We start from the raw sequence: 20,046 nt of genomic DNA, 5'->3' as shown, positions 1-20,046 counted from the left end.
AAAAAATTCAGACCAGGATTTCTCAAAACAGGGTTTTTTCATTATTCCACACGAAGTGGGAAGGACCATTGTTCGGTTGTTTTTGCATTGTTCAGACTCAGTTAAAACAAAGATGTGTCATAGAAGGAGGTCTATGCTTACGTCCTGGTTCGAAGCTGGAGTAATACTTTGTAAAGCCATTTGTGTCGAGAATTCGGTATATATATTTGAAAAGAAAATTCAAAATTGGGATTCGTCTGAGTTTGTTTGAGTTCGAAGCACTTTAGAGCAATGGGTTGACAATTTAGTTTGATTCATAGAAAAATTTATTAGGCAATAGGTGTCTCGACATTGGTTTCATACGTTAAAAAAGATGTTATTAACTAGTCGTAAAGCAAACATTTCCACCGATCTCTCTGCTATTATCATTACCCTTGCGATTAGCAAGGGTGTTGCAACCGGGTACTAGATTTCTTTGCCAGTAAACAATTTTGTTCATAGACTGGCCAATTTAATAGGTAAGTTCAACTCTCTTTGGCTGACACGCTCATTTTTTAAGAATTTAATTAAAACTATCATCCTTTACGTAGTAACTACGTGGATTATGTAACACAAGCGGAGCGTAGTGTGATATGATAACACGATGCAATTTTTTTCAAGCTAAGTTGCAAATAAAAATGCTTTTTTGGCAATGTGAAAGTGATACTGTTGGGCCACTTTTAAAGTAGGAGGCAGCATTTGCCGTATAATACCATATGCTTTGACATTTGATTAAAAAGTTAACACCGTTGATGCTTTTTCAAATTCATCAAGTAAACCAAAAAAAGTATTTGTTTCATGTAACACTATTATTACATTTGCGATTAGCCAGTGTTATCAAATCGGAATGTGGACTTTTTTTCGGGTTAACAACTTGCTTATCAGAATCACTTGCTATCTTGATTCATAATGAATTCCAATTGCGAAGCACCTTCTGTACGCTTAGTCTGGAGGCAACGAATAAGCCTGGGACGGCAAAGGTCTTGGGTTCGAACCTGACCAAGACCTGTTTTTATTCATGGGGAATATCTTCGTTTCAAAAAATTTTCGGCTTATTATTTGTCTACTTATGTTTTGGCGGCTTATTTGCCTCATCTTAGAATTTTGTTTTGTATGCAGTTTAAATTGAAGTTGCTTTTTATGTCCTTCACTTTCTCCTGCAATTTGTAATTCTACTAGCCTTGACTTAGATTGTTATAACCCTTGCGCTTACCCAATGTTGATTTTTTTCGGAATTGTTTTCGGCCTGGTTTCCGTCGGTTGATTTTCCGTTTTTTGAAATATCATTTATATTATCTGGTACTAGTTTTCCTTGGCTTAATTTGCTGTGAAGCATGGGTTTTATTTTGATACTAAAGTTTTTTCACAATAATTGAAAGATCTGTAAGTTGTCATGTTACCAAGTCTCATTCTGATAATTTGTTTTTTTAATGTTTTTTTTATGTTTTTTTTTTAATTTAAATGGTTTTACCAGCTGATGTTTTACCGGATAAGTCAACTTATAGTGTGTTATTTCGATAGTTCAAAAAGTTCCTGTTTGAAAAAATCAGGTATTATAAAAATATGTGTGATTGGGTTTTTATTTTTAGTTTTTTGAAGCTTTCGAAAATGCGTTCACGTTTTGCAAAAATTTTAGTTCATTAGAAAACTACTTGACTGAATTTCAAAAAAGGCTTATCAGTGGAAAGACCGCCTTTTCCCCTGTGCGCTTGTATAATCTTCTGGTCTTTTTTTTACTTTACCCCACTGTCTACGGCCTTCATAAATGTCTTTGGGGAATATTTGACCCATGTTTTGGATTACTTCGTTTTCTCAAGTATCCCCTTCTAACTCTTAAGATTTTGAGTTCAATGGATGAAACGGGTTTTGGTAAGCTCAATGGATAAAACAATGGATAAAACGGGCTCAACGGATAAAGCAATGGATAAAACGTTTCAATGATTAAAACGGGTTATGGTAAGCGCCTATGCCCAAATTTTCTCCGCATAAAGTCATGGCCCTTAGAGTAGTCCAATTTTTGATTTTTTACTGTTTTTTCAATTTTCTTACGTTTCTCGAAAACTACCCTCAAAAATTTTAGACTTTGGGATCAATCAAAGCAACAGATTGGAAAGTTCTTCTGCATAATCCAGTACGCACGATTTACTTTATTACTCAATAGTTATGGCCCTCGGAAAAGTCAATAATTGGTTTGTTGTACCGTCTTTTGAAACTTTGACTGTTCTCGAAAACTACCCTCTCAAATCTTGAATTTTTTTCGTTCAATCGAAACAACAGATTGTGTGCATCTCTTCTGTCCAGCGGCTACGCCCAATTATTTTTACACAAAAAAATGTGATATGCATTATAGTCAAATTTTTATTTTTTTGAAAGTTTTTTGAAAACTTATAAACTTCTTTCGAAAACTACCCTGAAAATTATTAGGTTAAGTGTTTGGGTTCCAATCGAGAAAACCGATTTTAGGAATCTTCTCTGCTTAAGCGGTCATGACCTTCTCATTGCAGAAAAAGTTATTGATTTCGGAAACTCACGTTTCTGAACTTTTAACGTTAACTTTTTGATTTTCTTAGAAACTACCCTATCAAATATGAGGTAAAGGGTTCAATCAAAAGAACCAGGTGCAAACATTTTCCCTACGGATGAGGCAACTACAGATCCCGCATCTGTATGATCCGGCAAGAATTTTTTCCTACTGATGCGGCAAAAAAAGTTCATGTATTTGGGAAGAATGCAATTTCTCAAAAGTTTTCACTCTTCACACTTATTTTAGTAGAGAAACAACTAAGGTTTTGGGCGAAGTCCAATTTTCGTAATTACCCATTTCATCCCGCATCAGTATAACCTTTTCCGATTATTTCAGTTTGCTAACTCCAGCTTTAGATGGGCCCATATTTTTATTTTATCGAGGCATACGAATATTTTGGTTATACTTGTTCTATTTTCACTCTTCTCACTTATTTTACTGGAGAAACAATTAGGGTTTAGGGCAAAGTCTATTATTTTAATTTGCCTATCTCGTCCCGTTTCAGTAAAACAAATTCCAAAAATATCAAACAGCTTCCTCCAGCTTCAGCTGGGCCTCTAGTTATCTTCTATCGAGACAAACGAACATTTTGGTTCTCCTAGTTTTTTTTTTCAATATCTCACCTGCTCCGCTTCGCCTGTATAATTAAAATTCAATTGCCAATTTTTCAAGAAAAAAGTCAGTGTCAGTAGAAGCTTGGCACAGTGCCTTTTTAAACCCTCTTTAAACGGGTAGATTTTTATGAATTTCAATGATTTTTTGCATTTTTGTTCTTCAATTTTTCGTACTAAAATTTTCGTCGGCTTTCTTTGTTTTTTTAAACAGTTATTTATAAGGAAATCATTGACCTGGAAGTTCCGATAAAATCGAAGTATGCTGGGCAAAAAAGTTTCTTTTTGTGGCGAGTAATAAATCGAGAAGTGCAAAAAGCGAAACTGAAGGAATATTCAGAAGAAACCCTAACAGTGAAAACAAAATTATACTAGCCCTGGAAGTGCAAAAATTGCTTCATGCAGAAGAAAATGGTTGATTTGAGCATAAATTTAAGAAAAAGGAGCAAGATGGCTGTAAATATAAAGCAATAGATAATCTGATGCGCTTAAAAAGTGTGCCAACTCTCCCGAAAACTGGCGCAAAGTATTTGAGCTCAATAACGTATGTTTTTTACGCTTATTTAAATCTGGTGTACTGGATTCGGCGCTAAGGAAACGTTATTTCAAGCTCGGAAAAAATCTAAATTCCTCTTGCTGATTGCTATTATTGACAACTTAAAAGAAAGAATGACGAAAGTGTTCTAGGGATAATGTAAGTTTTCCAAGAATGATAAATTGGGTTACCGGGTAGCTCGCTATACTGTTGAAGGTGTCATTTATCAAGGTGACGAGTTCTCTCAGGTTGTCTTTTCTGATACTAATTCTGATTTCAAGTATCATTCTGTGATTAAATCTTTTTTTTTTGATCAGATCTGATCTGAGCATGGCCAATTAAGATTTTATATGTTATAATAAATTGATGGATCTTTTTTCGTTCCCCCACCTGCAAATTTTTAAAAGTCAATTTTTTGCTCACATTTTCTCATTGTTTCAAAAATTGGCATGCGAGCTAATTATGATTAGGCTATGACAAACATAAAACATAATTGTTCTTCACAGGCGCGGATCTAGGAATTTCTCGAAGAACGGGCAGATTTCAAAAAAGTTTTGAAAATTTTGTCGACCTTTTTTATAGGTCGAACAAACTGATTTTCTGAGCTCTCCCAAACCACTATAAAGACCTTAGTTTGACCAATTTTTCTGCTCCGCAGTCAAATTTTTGGAAAAAGGCCAAAAAAGGGGGGGTTTTTGGCACTTTTTGGAGAATTGTGACCAAAAAATCGAGTTTTTTCGGCGCGCGCTCCCCTCTAAAAATTAGTATAGATTGGCGCCATTAGAAAAATTCTATGGTCAGCCAGCCAAAAATGGATATCTCAAAATAGTATATGGATATCTTCCGCCCCCTAATTCCGCTACTGGTTCTTCATATGTTTATCTGTAAAAACCCCGTTACACAATATAAAACTGATGCCTATGTGAGGTGGAGAGGGGGGTATGAGGGGAAAAGGAGCCAAATTCATTCTTTGTACAAGTCTGGTTTTTCATTTCTAGACATTGCATGTCTTATTTCTGTCGGAGAGATAAATTAAGTTTCATTTCGTTTCACAATTTCAGCCCGCGAACTTGATTAATTCGATTGAATAGCTTTCTTGTTGGCTCAAAATTTCAAGTTATTTCACCGTTTTTCATTCGTTTAAGGGCTGCATGATTTTTTCAACTGTTCCAAATGCTCGCTCTACTGAATTGGCTCAGTTATGCATTGAGCGGCTAAAGTTGTGTCCAGCTGTAACACGATCAGCATCGCAACATGTGATCGCAAGTGCGGTAAGTCTTCAAATGGAATTTATCAATTGGGAATCGAAACTATCCCAAATTCTTAAATATCTCAGATAACCAGTCACCTTGTAGCGTAAATGAGGCAATTGTAATGAGAGATGGTTAAATCCTGCTTCCCGTTAAATCAAATCTGAAAGAGGATCCCAAAATGTCAAGAGCTACAGAAAAATGCATGTAGACTCATTGTATTTGTTTTTAACACTTGTGATAAGCAAGGGTGTTGCAACCGATTACCAGAATTTTCCCGTAAAGAGATTTGTTCTCATAATTTGCTCGTTAAATGTGGTTTACTCGCTTGTGATAAATTTCGAAGTTCATGCTGCGCATTTCGCGCGCTGGTAACACGCATGCATCAGTCTACACAGCTCTAAAGTTGGAGCCCGGCAGAGGCCTGTTTTTGTTTGCAAACTGTTTTTTTTTGGCTATTTATGACTATTGTTCGTCTGCTTATTTTGTCAGCTTACTTTCAAAAGATCAACTTTTTTCCAAGATTTAGCTTTTTTGTAACATCAGAATGTCATTTGCGATTAAGGGTTATGAACGTAGTGAAGACTCTTATATAGGTCTTGCTGATTTTTTTTGTTTTTTTTTCTGAAAACGTCTTGAAATATTGATGCACTTAGGTATAATGCACTTTTTGATTTAAATTGAAATTCATCTGCAGAAAGTGAAGAAAAAAGCACTCTCCATATACAAACGTGGAAATGGCGCAAGAAAACGTGAACGATTTCTAGTTTTGAAAGTGGGATTTAATTTTTAGATTTCCAGCGGAATATAAATTTACAAATTTCACCTATTGATCCAGTTTTCTCAAGTTGGGTTCATGTTATCAAAAAAGCGCTAATCATAAATTGTTCTAGAAATTCAAAGAGCTTAAAGGGCTTTTTTTTCTTTGAAATTCGAAAGTTTTTTCAAGAAAGTCAGTGTTTTTTTTATGTTTACTTGCGTTCATTACTCTTTTGCAATCTGCGATTGGCTATGTTTTTTTGATTCATCTGAACTTAATCATACCCATTTATTTTTGCATCGCATATCACATTTAACCCAATATACTGAGTAGCGGATCCGTGTTTTGACCATCAAATCACTGAGTTGTTTGAAACTAAAATCAGGTTCCACAAATAATCATGAGATTATGTCCAGTGAAATATCATGTTACAGCCCTTCGAGTCGTGATTCTAACGACACTAAAAAAGTTTTCTCAGTATCGAAAAAAAAAATTGAACTTTAAGATGAAATTTTTTAGCTCTAGCTGAAATTCCAGCGTGTAAAAATTCGATCGTTTAGGTGTCAAAATAACATTTTTTTTCAAGCCGCAAAGATTTGGTCTTAGTCCAGGGCAACAGTTTTTCGATGCTTTATTTGTTGCTTCTTTGCTTTGCCACAATTTTTCTATTTTTTATTCATTTTTTTGAATACAACTGCAGCCGAGAATTGTGAAATAACGATTTTCATAAGCTTTGACTTCATAAGCTTTAACTTCTTCTCATGACACCATGCACAAAAAACGGTTATAATTTGCATAAGTATTTGATAAAATAAGTGTTGTATCATATTAATGTCGTTTTTGTCGTAATTCGAGTTCTTAGAAAAAATCAATAAAAGTTCTCTCAGTGTGGAGAAAAACATGCATAAATGTTTTCGTTTTCAGACTTGATTAGATAAAAATTGACGAGAGGCTGCAGGGGCGGATCTAGGATTTTTTTGAGGAGGGATTTTGAATTTTTGAAAAAAAGGGCCAACAATAGCCTTTTTAGACACTTTTTGGAAAATTTTTACCAAAAAATCGCGTTTTTTCGGCGCGCGCTCCCCCCTAAAAGTTAGTTTAAAGAGAAAAAATTTAGGGTCCGCCATTGGATATCTCAAAATAGTACAAAGGGGGGACACTATTATTTGAGTGTTTACAAAAACAATATAACAGAAAATTGAAGCAAAAATTGAGAAAAAAATAATAAAAATGAAGAATTTTTGTGATCATTGTGGTCGGAACATTCTGCGCTACTTGCACAGTGACCGGCCCTCCTTGTTTTCACTATAAGAATGATTGATGACTGCGAAAATAAATGTTATCCAACTCTTTTTAAATGGCGCAATGCGTAGGTGCCAGATTGGTATTTGTCCAACTTGTGCACCAATAATGTTCTACCCGAAACTACGTTGACCACCGGAAGTCTATTGGAGTCGGAGGTACTGCACCTGTCAACGAGGTCATACGCGGGGAGGCTTCCGCCAGACAACTGGACGCAGATCTATGTCACAGCTGTCAATAAACTCCCAACCGGGAGGTACCTGTAAGTTGCAACTTGCGTTTAAACAGAATTTTGGGATATTTGAAATGGTATTTAGAAAACAAGTTAGTGTCCTGTATATGTGAGTCACGAGGAGTTCATATGATTCAATGCATGATGAATGTGATCCATGAGTATTATGAACAGATATCTGAAGTGAGTGGAAGTAGCCGAGTGGGATAAAGCACGCGTCTCTCAGATCGAGGGCCCTGCGTCCATTTTTGTTATCTTGTGAAAAATTTCCACTATGAGGAAGTAATTAAACGGTAGGGCATGCTGGTTTATTATAATTTGTCACGAATCCCCCCTTTGCAATAGGGGTTAAAGGTGCGATAAGAAAAACTTTGAATTTGTCGTGGTGTTTAATGAAACAAAAAGGACTCGTTTTAAATTTTCACCACACATCTAGTTATAACATTAAAGCGTACTCTTCAGAAATTAACCTACGAACTCTGAAACGATGAATATTTTCCTTCAATTGAATATTTTCCTTCAATTGCTTAAATATGAAAGATTTGCAAACAATATCTAAATTTGTCAGACATTTTTGTGTTTAATAAGAGTCGATGAACGTAGTTCAGACTCTTATATAGGTCGCGATGACTTTTTTAGGAAAAGTATTGAAATTTCATCATGCTCAAATTTACTTTTTTGCGGTTTGACTTTAGATTTGTTTAAGCTCAGTTCATTTCTTTTGTTAAAAGGAAGGCAAAATCTACTATCGAACAGCAAAAGTCTGAAGATTGCAAAAAAAATGATTGACTTCTAATTTCGAAAGCAATGTTTTAATTTTCAGTGCATTAAAAATTTATTTTTAATCCAGTTTTCATAAATCCTGTATATTAAATGAATGACACGTTTTCAGCATAAGGCCTAATGTTTAAGGGGCTAGCGAGCGCAACGTTTAAAAGGCTTAAATCAGTACGTTTAAGAATCATTCAGAGCAAAAATCAGAGCGAGATGAACTCGATTCAACTTCAAGGCTAGACAGTACCTGCCCTTTTTTGTCCAAAGTTTTGCTTTTTACGATTCAATTCAATCTGAAACGAATCAACTAGAAACAGCAACCTCCATGCTTACAAAAACAAACTTGTAGCAAAAGGATTCGAGTTATGAAATAACTCGAAAAGTTTCGAAGTTTCATTGCTGGAATAGCTGGCTTAGAAAAACTTTAACTTATCGCGAACCGATTTGTCTAGGAGACAACTTGAAATATTCCGTAGTTTTATAGTTTTATAGCTTATAAAAATATAAAATTTGTTGCAAACCGAATCAGTCTATGAAATAATTCGAAATAATTCAAAGTTTCTTAGCCTAAAAAGCTGGCTTTGAAGCAATTAAGCTTCTCGCGAACCGATTCGTCTAAGAAATAACTGGAAATATAGCAAAGTTTCAAGGCTTGCAACCTTAATTTTTTTTCGCTAACGGATTCGGTTTTTGAAATAACTTGAATTAGTTTATGTTTCATAGCTGGAATAGATCGTGAAATATTTTGTTTCATTGCTAGAATAGATTGCGTAATAAATTTAAACACTTCGCAAACCAATTCAGTGTAATAATTAAATCGAACTTTTTCAAAATTTCATAGCTTGAATAGCTTTCTTAGAAAACTTTTGCAAACCGATTGGGTTTATGGCATAACTTGAAATTTTTCAAAGTTTCCTAGCTTGAATAGCTTGATTATAGCAACTTAAACTTGTTCGCGAAACGATTCGATCTTCGAAAAACTTGAAATATTTCAGTTTTCATAGCTGGCATAGCTTGCGTAGAACATTTAAACATTTCGCAAACCAATTCAGAGTATTGAGTAATTTGAAGTTTTTCAAAGTTTCTAAACTTGAATAGCAACCTTTTGAATAGCAATTCGGTCTATAATAGCCTACTTGGAAAAATTTAATTTTTTGCAAACCAGTTCGATATATGACTTAACCTGAAATTTTTCTAAGTTAAATCACTTGAATGGCTGCAATAGGAAATTTTTCGCTCTCGGATTCTTTTCGAGAAATATTTTGAAATGTTTCAAGGGTTCATAGTTTGAATAGCTATCTTACAAGAAGTTTGATTTTTCTCGGACTGGTTCGCTCTATGGAAAAAGTTGAAGTTTTTCCAAATTTTTCGCTTGATAGCTTGCAAAGAAAAGGTTGATTTTTGCGAACCAGCTCGATCTATGAAATAACTTGAAATTTTTCAAAGCTCGAATAGCTCGCTTCAAAAAAGCTTGATTTTTCGCCAACTGGTTTGGTCTAAGAACCAACTTGAAATATTTCGAAGTTAAATTGCTTAACTGGTTTCAATAGAAAAACTTTAAAATATCGCCATTTGATTTGCTTCATGAAGAACTTGAATTTTTTTCAAGCTTTGATAGCTTGAATACCTTGCTTGGAAAAACTCAAATTTTTCGCGAATCGTTTTGATCCGAAAGGTTTTGGAATATTTTAAAGTTTCATAGCACGAATAGATTGCTTAAGAAATGTTTGATTTTTCGAGGAACGATTGTCCTAACAAGTTACTTAACATTTTTCAAAGATTCATCGCTTGAATGTATTCAACGTAAAAACCTAATTTTTTCGCCATCGGAATGGATTATTGATTTAATTTAAAACATTTAAAACAAGTTTTTTTTGCTGGAACAGCTCGCCTAGAAAAACCTAAAATTTTCTCAAACCGATTCGTTTCATTGAAATTAAAGTTTTTCAACCAATTAACGATATGGATTAGTTTGTAATTGATCGAAGTTTCAATGCTTGAATAGCTTGATCAGATTAACTACTAACCTTTTGTGAGTCAATTGATTATTGGAGACGTTCTTGCTAGTTGAGTTAATTTTATTTAAAAAATGCCAAGAAAAAATTGCTCTTTGAATTGACAATGATTCATGTCCAAATATTTTTTGCGATGGTTGTTTTGCGGTTTTTTGTCAGGAAAAATTTGAAATATTGTTCAGGCTAAAATTTACATTTTCGCGAATTGACTTTTAATTTCTTTTTAAGTGCAATTCATTTTTTTGTTCAAAGGAAATCAAACTATGTTATTGAACAGCAAAAGTGTAAAGGTCCCGAAATAACGTAATCGACCTCTGGTTTCTTAAGTGAAATCCCAGCGAAATAAAAGTTTCCTTATTGATTCAGTTTTCTCCAATTGGGATAATTTTATCAAAAATGCCAATAATAAATTGCTCTTTGGATTCAAAGAACTTCACGGCCATGGATTTTTTGTTTGAAATTGTGTTCGACTGACTTCAGTATATTTATTGTCACTGTCCCAAATATCATGAGAGCGATGCCCCATTTCACTGCTGTCAGAAAGTTTAATATATATATTTAAAAAAATTATAAAATTGTCGATCTCGCGAAAGCTAGCAACTATTGAGGGGTCTTGTGTCTGGGCTAAATTCCCAGCCTATGTTCGGACTCTGATAGCATCACACTGCTATTGGATTGTCAATACATGGCAAGCGAATTGTAACTTTTAGAAATAAAGCGGGTAAGATCAATGTTTCCCATAGCATAGTTTCCGCTCATTTTCCGAAGAAAGATCGACTTTTCATGTTTTTCCAAGGAACCAAGTTTCGGTGGTAGGAAGTCATTATCACCCAGTAAGTTCGAAAGTTTTGAACCCCTGTGCTATATTGAATGTGATTTTTGCTTATTTCCGCAGAAAGATTCTGGTATAGTAATCTGTTTGGTCTAGTTTGATATGCATTTTCGTACGGCGTAAACATGTGTTCAAAAAGTGAGTTGAATATAAGCCGTTTAAAGAACGCATGCCAAAATTCGGAAGGCCATATACAAAAAGTTTATAAACAGTCAGCATTTTATTTTTAATAATCGTTGGAATTGTTTTTTTTCTTCGTCAAGTGGGTGCTCTGAATGTCGCTTTTTTCCGCAGGCGTGTGCCTGGTACGAAGAACCCATTCGAGAAGGAGTCCATGGGCTACAGAGACTACTATGCCACCCTGAGTGAGCAGAGTTCACTACACACGTGGCTGAGAAACAACTCCAGGTTGAAGAATAGTCTGAGTCCGAGTGACTCCGCTTCGCTACAGAAACTCATCGAACAGAGCATATCCGAAAAAGTCAGTGGTCTTTCTGTCAATTATTGCTCGTCGTATATCGATTATCATGTGAGGCTCCTGTTGAGCGCTGTGCTCCAATGATAAAAAAAATTGTTTTAGGAGGTAAATTTTTCAATAGGCGGAGTGCTGAGTGAAATATACAACAGGCCGATTTTGGATTTGAGGAGTGCTTGTTGCTCTACTGACAGAAGTGAAACTATTCGACCACATGTGCAGGTAAGTGCATACTCTCTTTCAAGTCCGATCACGTCTAACCTGTGTTCTCTCTTAATTTTAATGTTAGGTTAATTGCGCGCGGAATTCATTTTTAAGCTTTAAATCACATCGACGAACTGCATAAATCATCTTTTCTTATCTTAATTTATGTTGCTCCTACCACCATTTTTTCACGCAAGTTCAGGTCAGAGGTGAAACATAAACGTTAGATGGGTTTCAGCGGTAGATCAGATTAAGGCCTTTAAGACGTTATTCTGATTCCATCAGAAATCCAGAAAAGTTATTTCAGCGTCCAGAATATCTGGTCGGAATTTTTCCGTTTTTCAGACTGATTTCAGCAGAGGATTGCATTTTTCTTATTTAACTTACATTCATTTTGTTTCAGTAAACTTAAAAGATTTTAAGGCTAATATGCCTTATATGGAGCTCATTTTCAATTGAATATATCTAACCAAACGGCTCAAGTTTTTTGCATTAATCAATCCGGTCGGAACATTCTTGGATACTTGTACATGCACTGAGAAATAGCTACTCTTGTTTGATATTTTTTAGACTACACTGCCATCGAAATCAGTCTCAGACGTTTACGCGAATCCAGAATTAACAATGCCGATTGCTACTTCAGTGCACTCAAACATTCTGCCTGCTTTTGCTATTCTGGAGTTCGAAGATCATTTCATCATTCTGCTCGAGTACAGCGACTTCTCCCTCAAAGACATCTTGGATTACTCGCCTGCCCTGGTCGAACCATTTGACCAGAAGAACTTTCTCTTCTTCCAAATTCTATCTGCTGCAAAGTTTCTACAAGAGTTCAAGATTTCTATTGGCGAGATCAAAACTACTGATTTCTACATCGACAATAATACCTGGATACAGCTGAGTTAGTTTTTTTTTGCAATTTTTGTTTGTCTAATCTAAATCAAGGAAAAAAGATATTGTTTCTCCAGAATTATGTTTTGTACAACATCAACAAAAATTTATAAAAGTAATTACAACGGCTAAGGAGAGGATAGACGAAGGGCAACATTATTACTTCATTTTTTTCAAGGGAGAACAAAATCATCGGTTGTTCTTGAACTGAAAAGAAATAACGTTTTGTTTTAGTTCCGAATTTTGACTCTTGCTTCTCACAAGTTTTCGAGAAGTTTGACGAAGAAATTGCAATCTCAGAATCACATCGAGTTCTTGCTGAAATTAAGTTAAGCGAAGCGACGCAAGCGTGGGTCATGGGCGCTCTCTCTAATTACGACTACATCATGATTCTAAACAAAGCGGCAGGTCGGGTGATGAACGAGCCAAATAACCACCCGATCATGCCGTGGGTGACAGATTTCAAGGAAATGTCCGCTCGGAGGAACCTCAGGCATTCCAAGTACAGGCTAAACAAAGGAGACGCCCAGTTGGATTTCAGTTTCGCTTCAACCAAGATGCTCAAAACGGGATTCGAAAGCTCACTGAGTCTCGAAACTGAGTCTTCGCTTATAACGTCGCCACATCACGTGACCCACTTCTTCTCGGATATAACCTACTACGTGTATAAAGCTAGAGTAACTCCCGTTGAGGTTTTGTGCAAACATGTGAGACCTAACTGGGTGCCTCAAGAGTATCCAGCGTCGATGGAAAGACTCTACGAATGGACTCCGGACGAGTGTATCCCCGAGTACTTCTCGGACGCCTCAGTTATCAAGTCGTGTCATGCGGATATGGATGATATTAAGTTGCCGGCCTGGTCGCAAGGGGATCCGGAGTTGTTTGTAAAGCAGCACAGGGCTATTTTGGAGTGCGACGAAGTGTCGGAACGACTGCATTACTGGATTGATATCACCTTCGGGCACCAGGTATGTAATGCTCATCTTGATAAAACAGCAACATCTGGCAGTTTGAAAACACATTATTAGCAGAGTTATCCAATTACAGGAATCGTACAAGTAAATCAAGTTTTCCATTAGTGGAATTTACGTTAAGCTGCTTGAACGTTGCTGCTTTGGCATAGTTTTGAAGAATATAAACAAGGTTTTTATTTCAGCTTACTGGCTCGTCGGCTGTCACGAGTAAGAACCTCGTTCTGCAATTGGTCGACAGCCACAAGCACCCAATGAACCACGGGCCATTGCAGTTGTTCAATGTCCCCCACCCGCCTAGAATGCCAGCGACACCAATTGAGAGCATCGGAGTCCCCGAAATTGACCAACTGCTGCGGGAAACAACTCAGGACACGGGTGACGACAAAAACGCCAACATTCAAAACAGTCTTGCTGGAAGTGTTAGTGTGAAATCGCATAAGAAAGCGGCTAAGCATAAGCGGAATAACAGAATGGATGTTGTGGCGCCTGTAACTGTTATTGAATCGCTTGGGTTGTTTTCGAATCGGTTAAATCCGGCTGGACAAGAGAAATGGAAAATGGGTTTGGACTCCACTGCTTCAGGTGTGAATTTGAACACGACTTATGGTGGATCTCTGCGGAATGTGAAAAGTTGGTCGGAAGTGTTACTTGAAGATATGAAGATTGTTACCTTTCTCTGGTGTCATTTGTGGCTGTCGCGCAAACTGTGTTTTGAGGCTGATCAAAGTGTTAATCACACTTTGGTCATGTGTTCGAAGGTTATTGAGCAGAGATACACGCTACTTTCAAGGTCAGTCGTGCTGAATTGTCTATCACTAGTTAAATTGAATTAAAAATCAAACTTCGTGATCTAAATTTATTTGATGTCGAAATCAGAGCATGTTTTTGAGTGTTTACGCTTGCGATTAGCAGGCATTATCAATTCTGAATATAGATTTTTTTGTCTGTTTCACAGCTTGTTTAAAATAATCACTTGGTATCTTGTTTCATTTTGAGCTCAAATTTCTAAGCGTCTCCGGTACACTTAGTCTGGAGGTAACAAATACGCCGAGATGGCAAATTTTTTGCCTGGGTTTGAATCTGACCAGGACCTGTTTTTAATCGGGAAATATTCTGTTTCAAACAGATTGTCGGCTAATGAATCTGCGAATGTTTTGTCGGCTCAGTTGCCATCTTTTGAATTTTTTTGCTGTATGCAATTTTCATTGTAGCTGTTCTTTATTTTTTCGCTTACTCCTGTAATCGTATAAGTATTTGAACATTTTTAAAGGTAACTCAAATTTATTGTTGTTCAATTACCAGAATGGAATGGATAGACTAAAGGAACACGAACAATACAAATACGCACCTATCGAAAGTCTACTCGAACACATGATATCATATGTTTACACTTGCGAAGCACAGTTTCTTAGAACGAGTAAGATTTCAGAAATTTTCCAATTTAATGTATCTCGCATTTTTTTTGAAATGAATAACTTATACATAATTTGGCTTTATGCTTTCCAATTTATTACATGCAAAATTGGGTCTTTTCGTATTTGGTGCTACTTTTGCAGCATTGAATTGGCAATTGATTAGCATATGTAGCTGCGTTTTTGGTGGCTGGTTTTGGGGATTTTAAGCATTCGTGGCTGAGTGGTTAGAGCGTGAGACGCAAATTTGCTAGGTCGCAGATTCGAATCCGACACGTAGCCAAGTTATTGCTAATTCGAGGCTTGTTTCTACTTTTTCTTATTTCACTTGATAGAGCTGCTTTTTGGTCGTGATCTCGCAAGTTTTGGCGAAGCGCAGCTTTGCCTCTGTGTTTATACTTGTTTTATATTGTTTGAGGAAAAAACTGACTTTTTAGGTGCTTCACATCAAACTATGAAGAATTCATGCGCGACCGAACAAACCACATCAAACTAACTCCTGCCATGTTGATCCAACCACATTGCCACGTGATCAAATTCCCAGCAGGCATGGAGAACTGCTACAAAATATGCAAACTAAGCTCACTGCTTCAATCCACAGACTTTCCTGAAACTGTGACGCCAGAATTGTTTCAAACCATGGCCAAGTTCCTATCGCTATTGGACTCCACGGCAACTATAAATCTGATGTCGATCTGTCTTCCGTTTGTACAGACGCTGGTTGAAAATGAAGCGACGAGGTGTCTTGCTATTGTTAAAATAGTGCCAGTGGCGTGTAGGTCTCTGTCGAAGAGATCGAGTCAAGAAGCCTTTTTAAGACTGGTCGTGAAGTGTTTCGAGGAAGAGAGCAGTTCGGCTGAACTTCATAAGGTGGGCCTACACAGAGTGTAATTTGGCCTGGTAATGTGGCTAGAAATTAATGTTCAAAATAATGCATTAGTCTTGATCCTAAAATCAAGACATGACTCATTGGTTCAACTTGTCTATTTTTACTGGTATAAATTTTTGTTTATAAAGCAATCGCCAGTGAACCCTTTGTCAAAAACTCGATTTCACTTCCTTGATAATGGATCTCGACATCACCTACAAGTGCAAAGAGTTGAAATAAGTTAAAGATGGGTTTGCTTTTAGCTCTACTCGATATCGTTTGCAGAAACGCTCATTCGCATTTTCGGGCTGTCTGTCTTTGCGAAGAAATTTCTCAAGTTTTTTGTGGAAGGTCTCGCAGGATCCAAAGAAGCTGACAAAAACAAATCAGCTCAAAAATGTACAGTAAACACGGACGAACAAAAATCGACACCCCTGGGAGTCGAAACTCAGGTTAGTTTACAAGACGCAGTTCATCGAAATGAAACTTATTCTGATACAGGGCAGTTATTAACGTCGGACAGCGATAAAGATACAAAGTCTTCGTCAACTTCAGAATCGGCGGATTCGTGTCTAGAAACTAATGATATCATGCGTAAAAAAGAAACTAGAGACTTTACAAATTCAGTTCTTCTAACCGGTCCCTCATGGCAATGTAAAACGCCAAGCCCTTCACCTTCCTTGGCGAATTCGGAAACGCATGATTCAATCAGCCAGGGTGATATGGATGAACCGCGAGATGCGTTGAATCCGAATTTCGGAACTGCCCTTTCGCCTCAAGACAACGGTTTGGCTAATCGTTACTCATTCAGTGAATCAATGCAGATGTCTTATTCGAGACACAGACGAGCGACGTCTAGAGATTTGAAATTAAGCGATCCTTCAAGCCCCGGTATTGTGAAACGAAATACCCTGTTTTCTACACGAGGTCAGTCAAGGGTATCGAACATTACGGAAGAGACGCCAGAAGACCTGGTTTCGGATATGGCAGTGGAAACATGCAGTGCATTGGTGTTCACTTTGGGACCGAGAATCGCAGGAAGATTCTTGGTGGAGGAGTTGCTGACTCAAACAGCAATCTGGTTTGAAACGTCAACTTTAGCCGACGATAGGTCAATTGGTAAGTGGAAAGGCGTTTTTATGCTTGAGACGTGTTATTTTAACGTGATATTGCTGGGCTTTTTTGAGTTGGAGTCAAATAGGCATCGATTATGATCTGTTGATACGTTCTCATTATTGGTTAAAGAAACCTTGAAATTTGACGTAAAGTTCATCTATTTATTTTTTGATTGGAACTTTATTTGAAACGTGTTATTATGTTTTAAGTTTCCAAGGTCATTTACGATTCTAGCCTTACATCAGATTTTTTTTCAGGAAAAAGTCTTAAAATTTGTTCAAGCTCAATTTTGATTTTTCGCTATTTGACTTGTGATTTCTTTTTAAGTTCAGTGCGTTTTTTTTGTTAAACGAAGCAAACTCCACTATCGTACAGCAAAAGTGTAAAGGTTACGAAAAACGTGATCGACTTCCAATTTCGAACATGGAAATTAATTATCAGATTTTCCAGCGAAAAGAAGTAAAACCTATTGATCCAGTTTTCTCATATTGGGTTAGTTTTAACAAAAAATTGTCTATCATAAATTGTTCTACAAATTTAAAGAGCTTGAAGACCATCTATTTTTTTCTTCGAAATTCAAAAGGTGAATTTTTTGAAGAAAAAAAAAACAAATCGTTTTTCTCTTTTTTTGCGTTTCATTACTCTTTTCCAACTGTCCGTTGGCTATGTTTTAACTCTGCAATTTTTTCTTCTTTCGCAATGCAAACTTTTTGAAGCTTTTTGAGTGTTCATTTGGAAAAATTGAATGTTTCAAACCCAAGGTGAGATGTAGTCAGGTTACACCCAACGATTTTAAATCGTTTTTTGTTTCTTTTCAAATCTTTTTCCAAAAGAAAACTTTGAAAAATAATTATCCAAACTTGAATTTCTGAATTTTATGTTGGACTGCTGTCAAGGTACATTTAGGGTTGCGAATCTGGCGTTCGAATAATTCTGGCCAAATTGTTATGGTTTCTGAGATGCGGCGTTTTCAAGAATTTATACATTTTTTCCAAAAAAACTTAATCTTGTTAAATGATAGCAAAACTTGAATTTCTGAAGCCGATGGCAACATTGTTTCGAGATGCAGTATATGACTGCTCAAAGCCTTTCAGCTTCCGAGATATAACGTTTTTTTGTGATTTTTTTCAAAATTTTTAAAAGTTTGAATTAATTGTTTTTTTTTTGAAATTTACAACACTATAGAGTGGTGCTCCCAGGGTACTCTCGGGGGTTGCAATTCAGCCCTTCAAATATGACTGCTGAACTTCTTTCGGCTTTCGAAACATGACGTTTTTATGAGGTTTCAAAAGTTTCAAGAAATTTGAATTAATAAATATTATTTCAGAATTACCAACTCTCTAGAGTGGTGCTCTCATGGTACTCTCAGGGGTTCCAAATGTGGCCAAAAATTTTTAAAATTCAATTTTTTCTAAAGTGTAGGTTAAAAAACGAACAAAAGCTGGAAAGTATAACTTTTGATCCACCGTTATCGTTGATGGCAAATGATGACAATCTTAAGTTAAAATATTTTTTTTTTCCAGAAGATGTTGCTGTTCAAGTTCTCTGTTGATTTCAATTTTTTTAATCATATCTGAATCAGGAATCTTTGGTGGTTTCATCAACGGTGGACTTATATTTGTCCAGTGTCAATGAAGTGAAAATTTTGTCATTCTCTGAGTGGAATTTTGCTTTAAATTTCAATATGCATTGTTAAGCTTTATTTAATTTTTGAAAGATTTGTAAGAATGATGCTACTGTGAGAATTGCTTTTAACAGTTCTCCTCTGAGGTCCTGATTTGCAAACTTCCGTCAGAATTGTTCAAAGATTTGATGTATTGTTTCTTTTTTTTGAGATAGAGATATTGGAAGAACCGTTTGAAAGCTCTTTTCTTAGATCTGTTGATACTTGTTGTCAACGGTGTACATAACTTCATCCAATATCAATAAGGGGAAAATTTTAACTTTTTTCTGATTGAAATTTAGCTTAAACTTTCAATATCCGCTGTTTTGTTTCAATCAGATTTTCGAAGAATTTTTTTTTTATGTACGATCATATTACTGTAAGAATTGCTTTCATGTTTTTTCTCGTAGCTGCTCTTTTGTTGAGCTCGTTCAAATGTTTTCATTGAATTGATGTACTGTTATGATTGTTTGCTGTCGTTATTTTACTTAAGTAATTGTATAACTTTAATATGATGATTTTGGAAGAACCCTTTTGAAAGCTTATATCTAGATCGGTTGATATATTCTCGTATTCTGATTTCAGCAAGATCGAAATTTTGATCAATTGTTATATTAATTGTAAATGCTGACAATCTAAATTGAAAGTTCCTTTTTATGCAAAAGCTGATGTAAATACTGATCAAGTTTTCCTTTGTTTGTCCTCGTCATATATACATATACATCAGGGAGTATTGACCGTTCGATAGCGGTTTAATTCACTTCGTTAAATATAAAGCCAATGGAATTTATGTCCTACTCCGATTGAGGTTTCGCTAAAACGTTCCATAATACGCTTGCGATTAGCAAGCGCTATGAAATCGGAATATATATATATATTTTTGAGAACATTTTGTTCAACAAAATCATTTAAATCAATTGTTATTTTGGTTCATAATTATTTCGAATATCTAAGCGTTTTTAGTGCACTTAGCGTGGAGGTAACGATTGAGCCTGGGATGGCAAAGGTCCTTTGTTCGAAACTGACCGGACATGTTTTTTGTTTCTAACGGGAAATAGTCGGTTTCAAAAGAAATTGTCGGCTTATTTTGGTCTGCTCATGTTTTGTCGGCTTAGTTGCCATATTGTAGATTTTTTTAAAAAAGTTTCGTACATCATAGTTGCTTTCATTGTTCTGATTTACTCTGATATTCGTAATTTTACTGAAATTGACTTATATATATTCCTTTAAAACTTCTATTCTGCCCAAAGGATTTCGGCCTAGTTTTAATTGGCTTAGTGACTTAATTTATAGTCGTTTTATGGGAATCCTTTTTTAAAACTCACATCCGGATCACATAAATTGCTTAAATTTTTATTATATTTATGATGAAGTTTTTTATGATATCGTTTTTTTCTCGTTTTTTCAGCTCGACATGCTTCGGTTTGTTGGTCTCATATTGCGTCTTTCGACGAGCGAAAAAATTTGTGTGTGCTTGTCTGTGTTTTGGGGTTGAGGTGGACTTAACAACTTATTAGTCCATTTTTGGCTCTTTTTTAGTTTTTTGGGCCTAGTAGGTTGTGGACTATATTATATCGACTTAATGGCCTCATA

General features: G+C 35.9%; 1 protein-coding gene across 1 annotated transcript in view; it reads left to right on the top strand.

Moving 5' to 3' along the window:
* The first annotated feature begins 4,837 nt into the window (after positions 1-4,837).
* LOC134845907 (WD repeat-containing protein 81-like) overlaps positions 4,838-20,046 on the top strand; it is a 70,251-nt gene continuing 55,042 nt past the window's right edge. The window contains exons 1-9 of the mRNA XM_063863034.1: positions 4,838-4,959; positions 7,072-7,262; positions 11,148-11,334; positions 11,434-11,550; positions 12,103-12,430; positions 12,655-13,388; positions 13,577-14,184; positions 15,244-15,676; positions 15,938-16,793. Of these exons, the coding sequence (XP_063719104.1) occupies positions 4,840-4,959; positions 7,072-7,262; positions 11,148-11,334; positions 11,434-11,550; positions 12,103-12,430; positions 12,655-13,388; positions 13,577-14,184; positions 15,244-15,676; positions 15,938-16,793 (3,574 nt within the window). The 5' untranslated portion in view covers positions 4,838-4,839. The remainder of the gene's footprint in view (positions 4,960-7,071; positions 7,263-11,147; positions 11,335-11,433; positions 11,551-12,102; positions 12,431-12,654; positions 13,389-13,576; positions 14,185-15,243; positions 15,677-15,937; positions 16,794-20,046) is intronic.

The sequence above is a fragment of the Symsagittifera roscoffensis genome, chromosome 5 (genome assembly GCF_963678635.1).
Source record: "Symsagittifera roscoffensis chromosome 5, txSymRosc1.1, whole genome shotgun sequence".
Lineage (NCBI taxonomy): Eukaryota > Metazoa > Xenacoelomorpha > Acoela > Convolutidae > Symsagittifera > Symsagittifera roscoffensis.
This window is presented reverse-complemented; position numbering and strand designations above follow the sequence as displayed.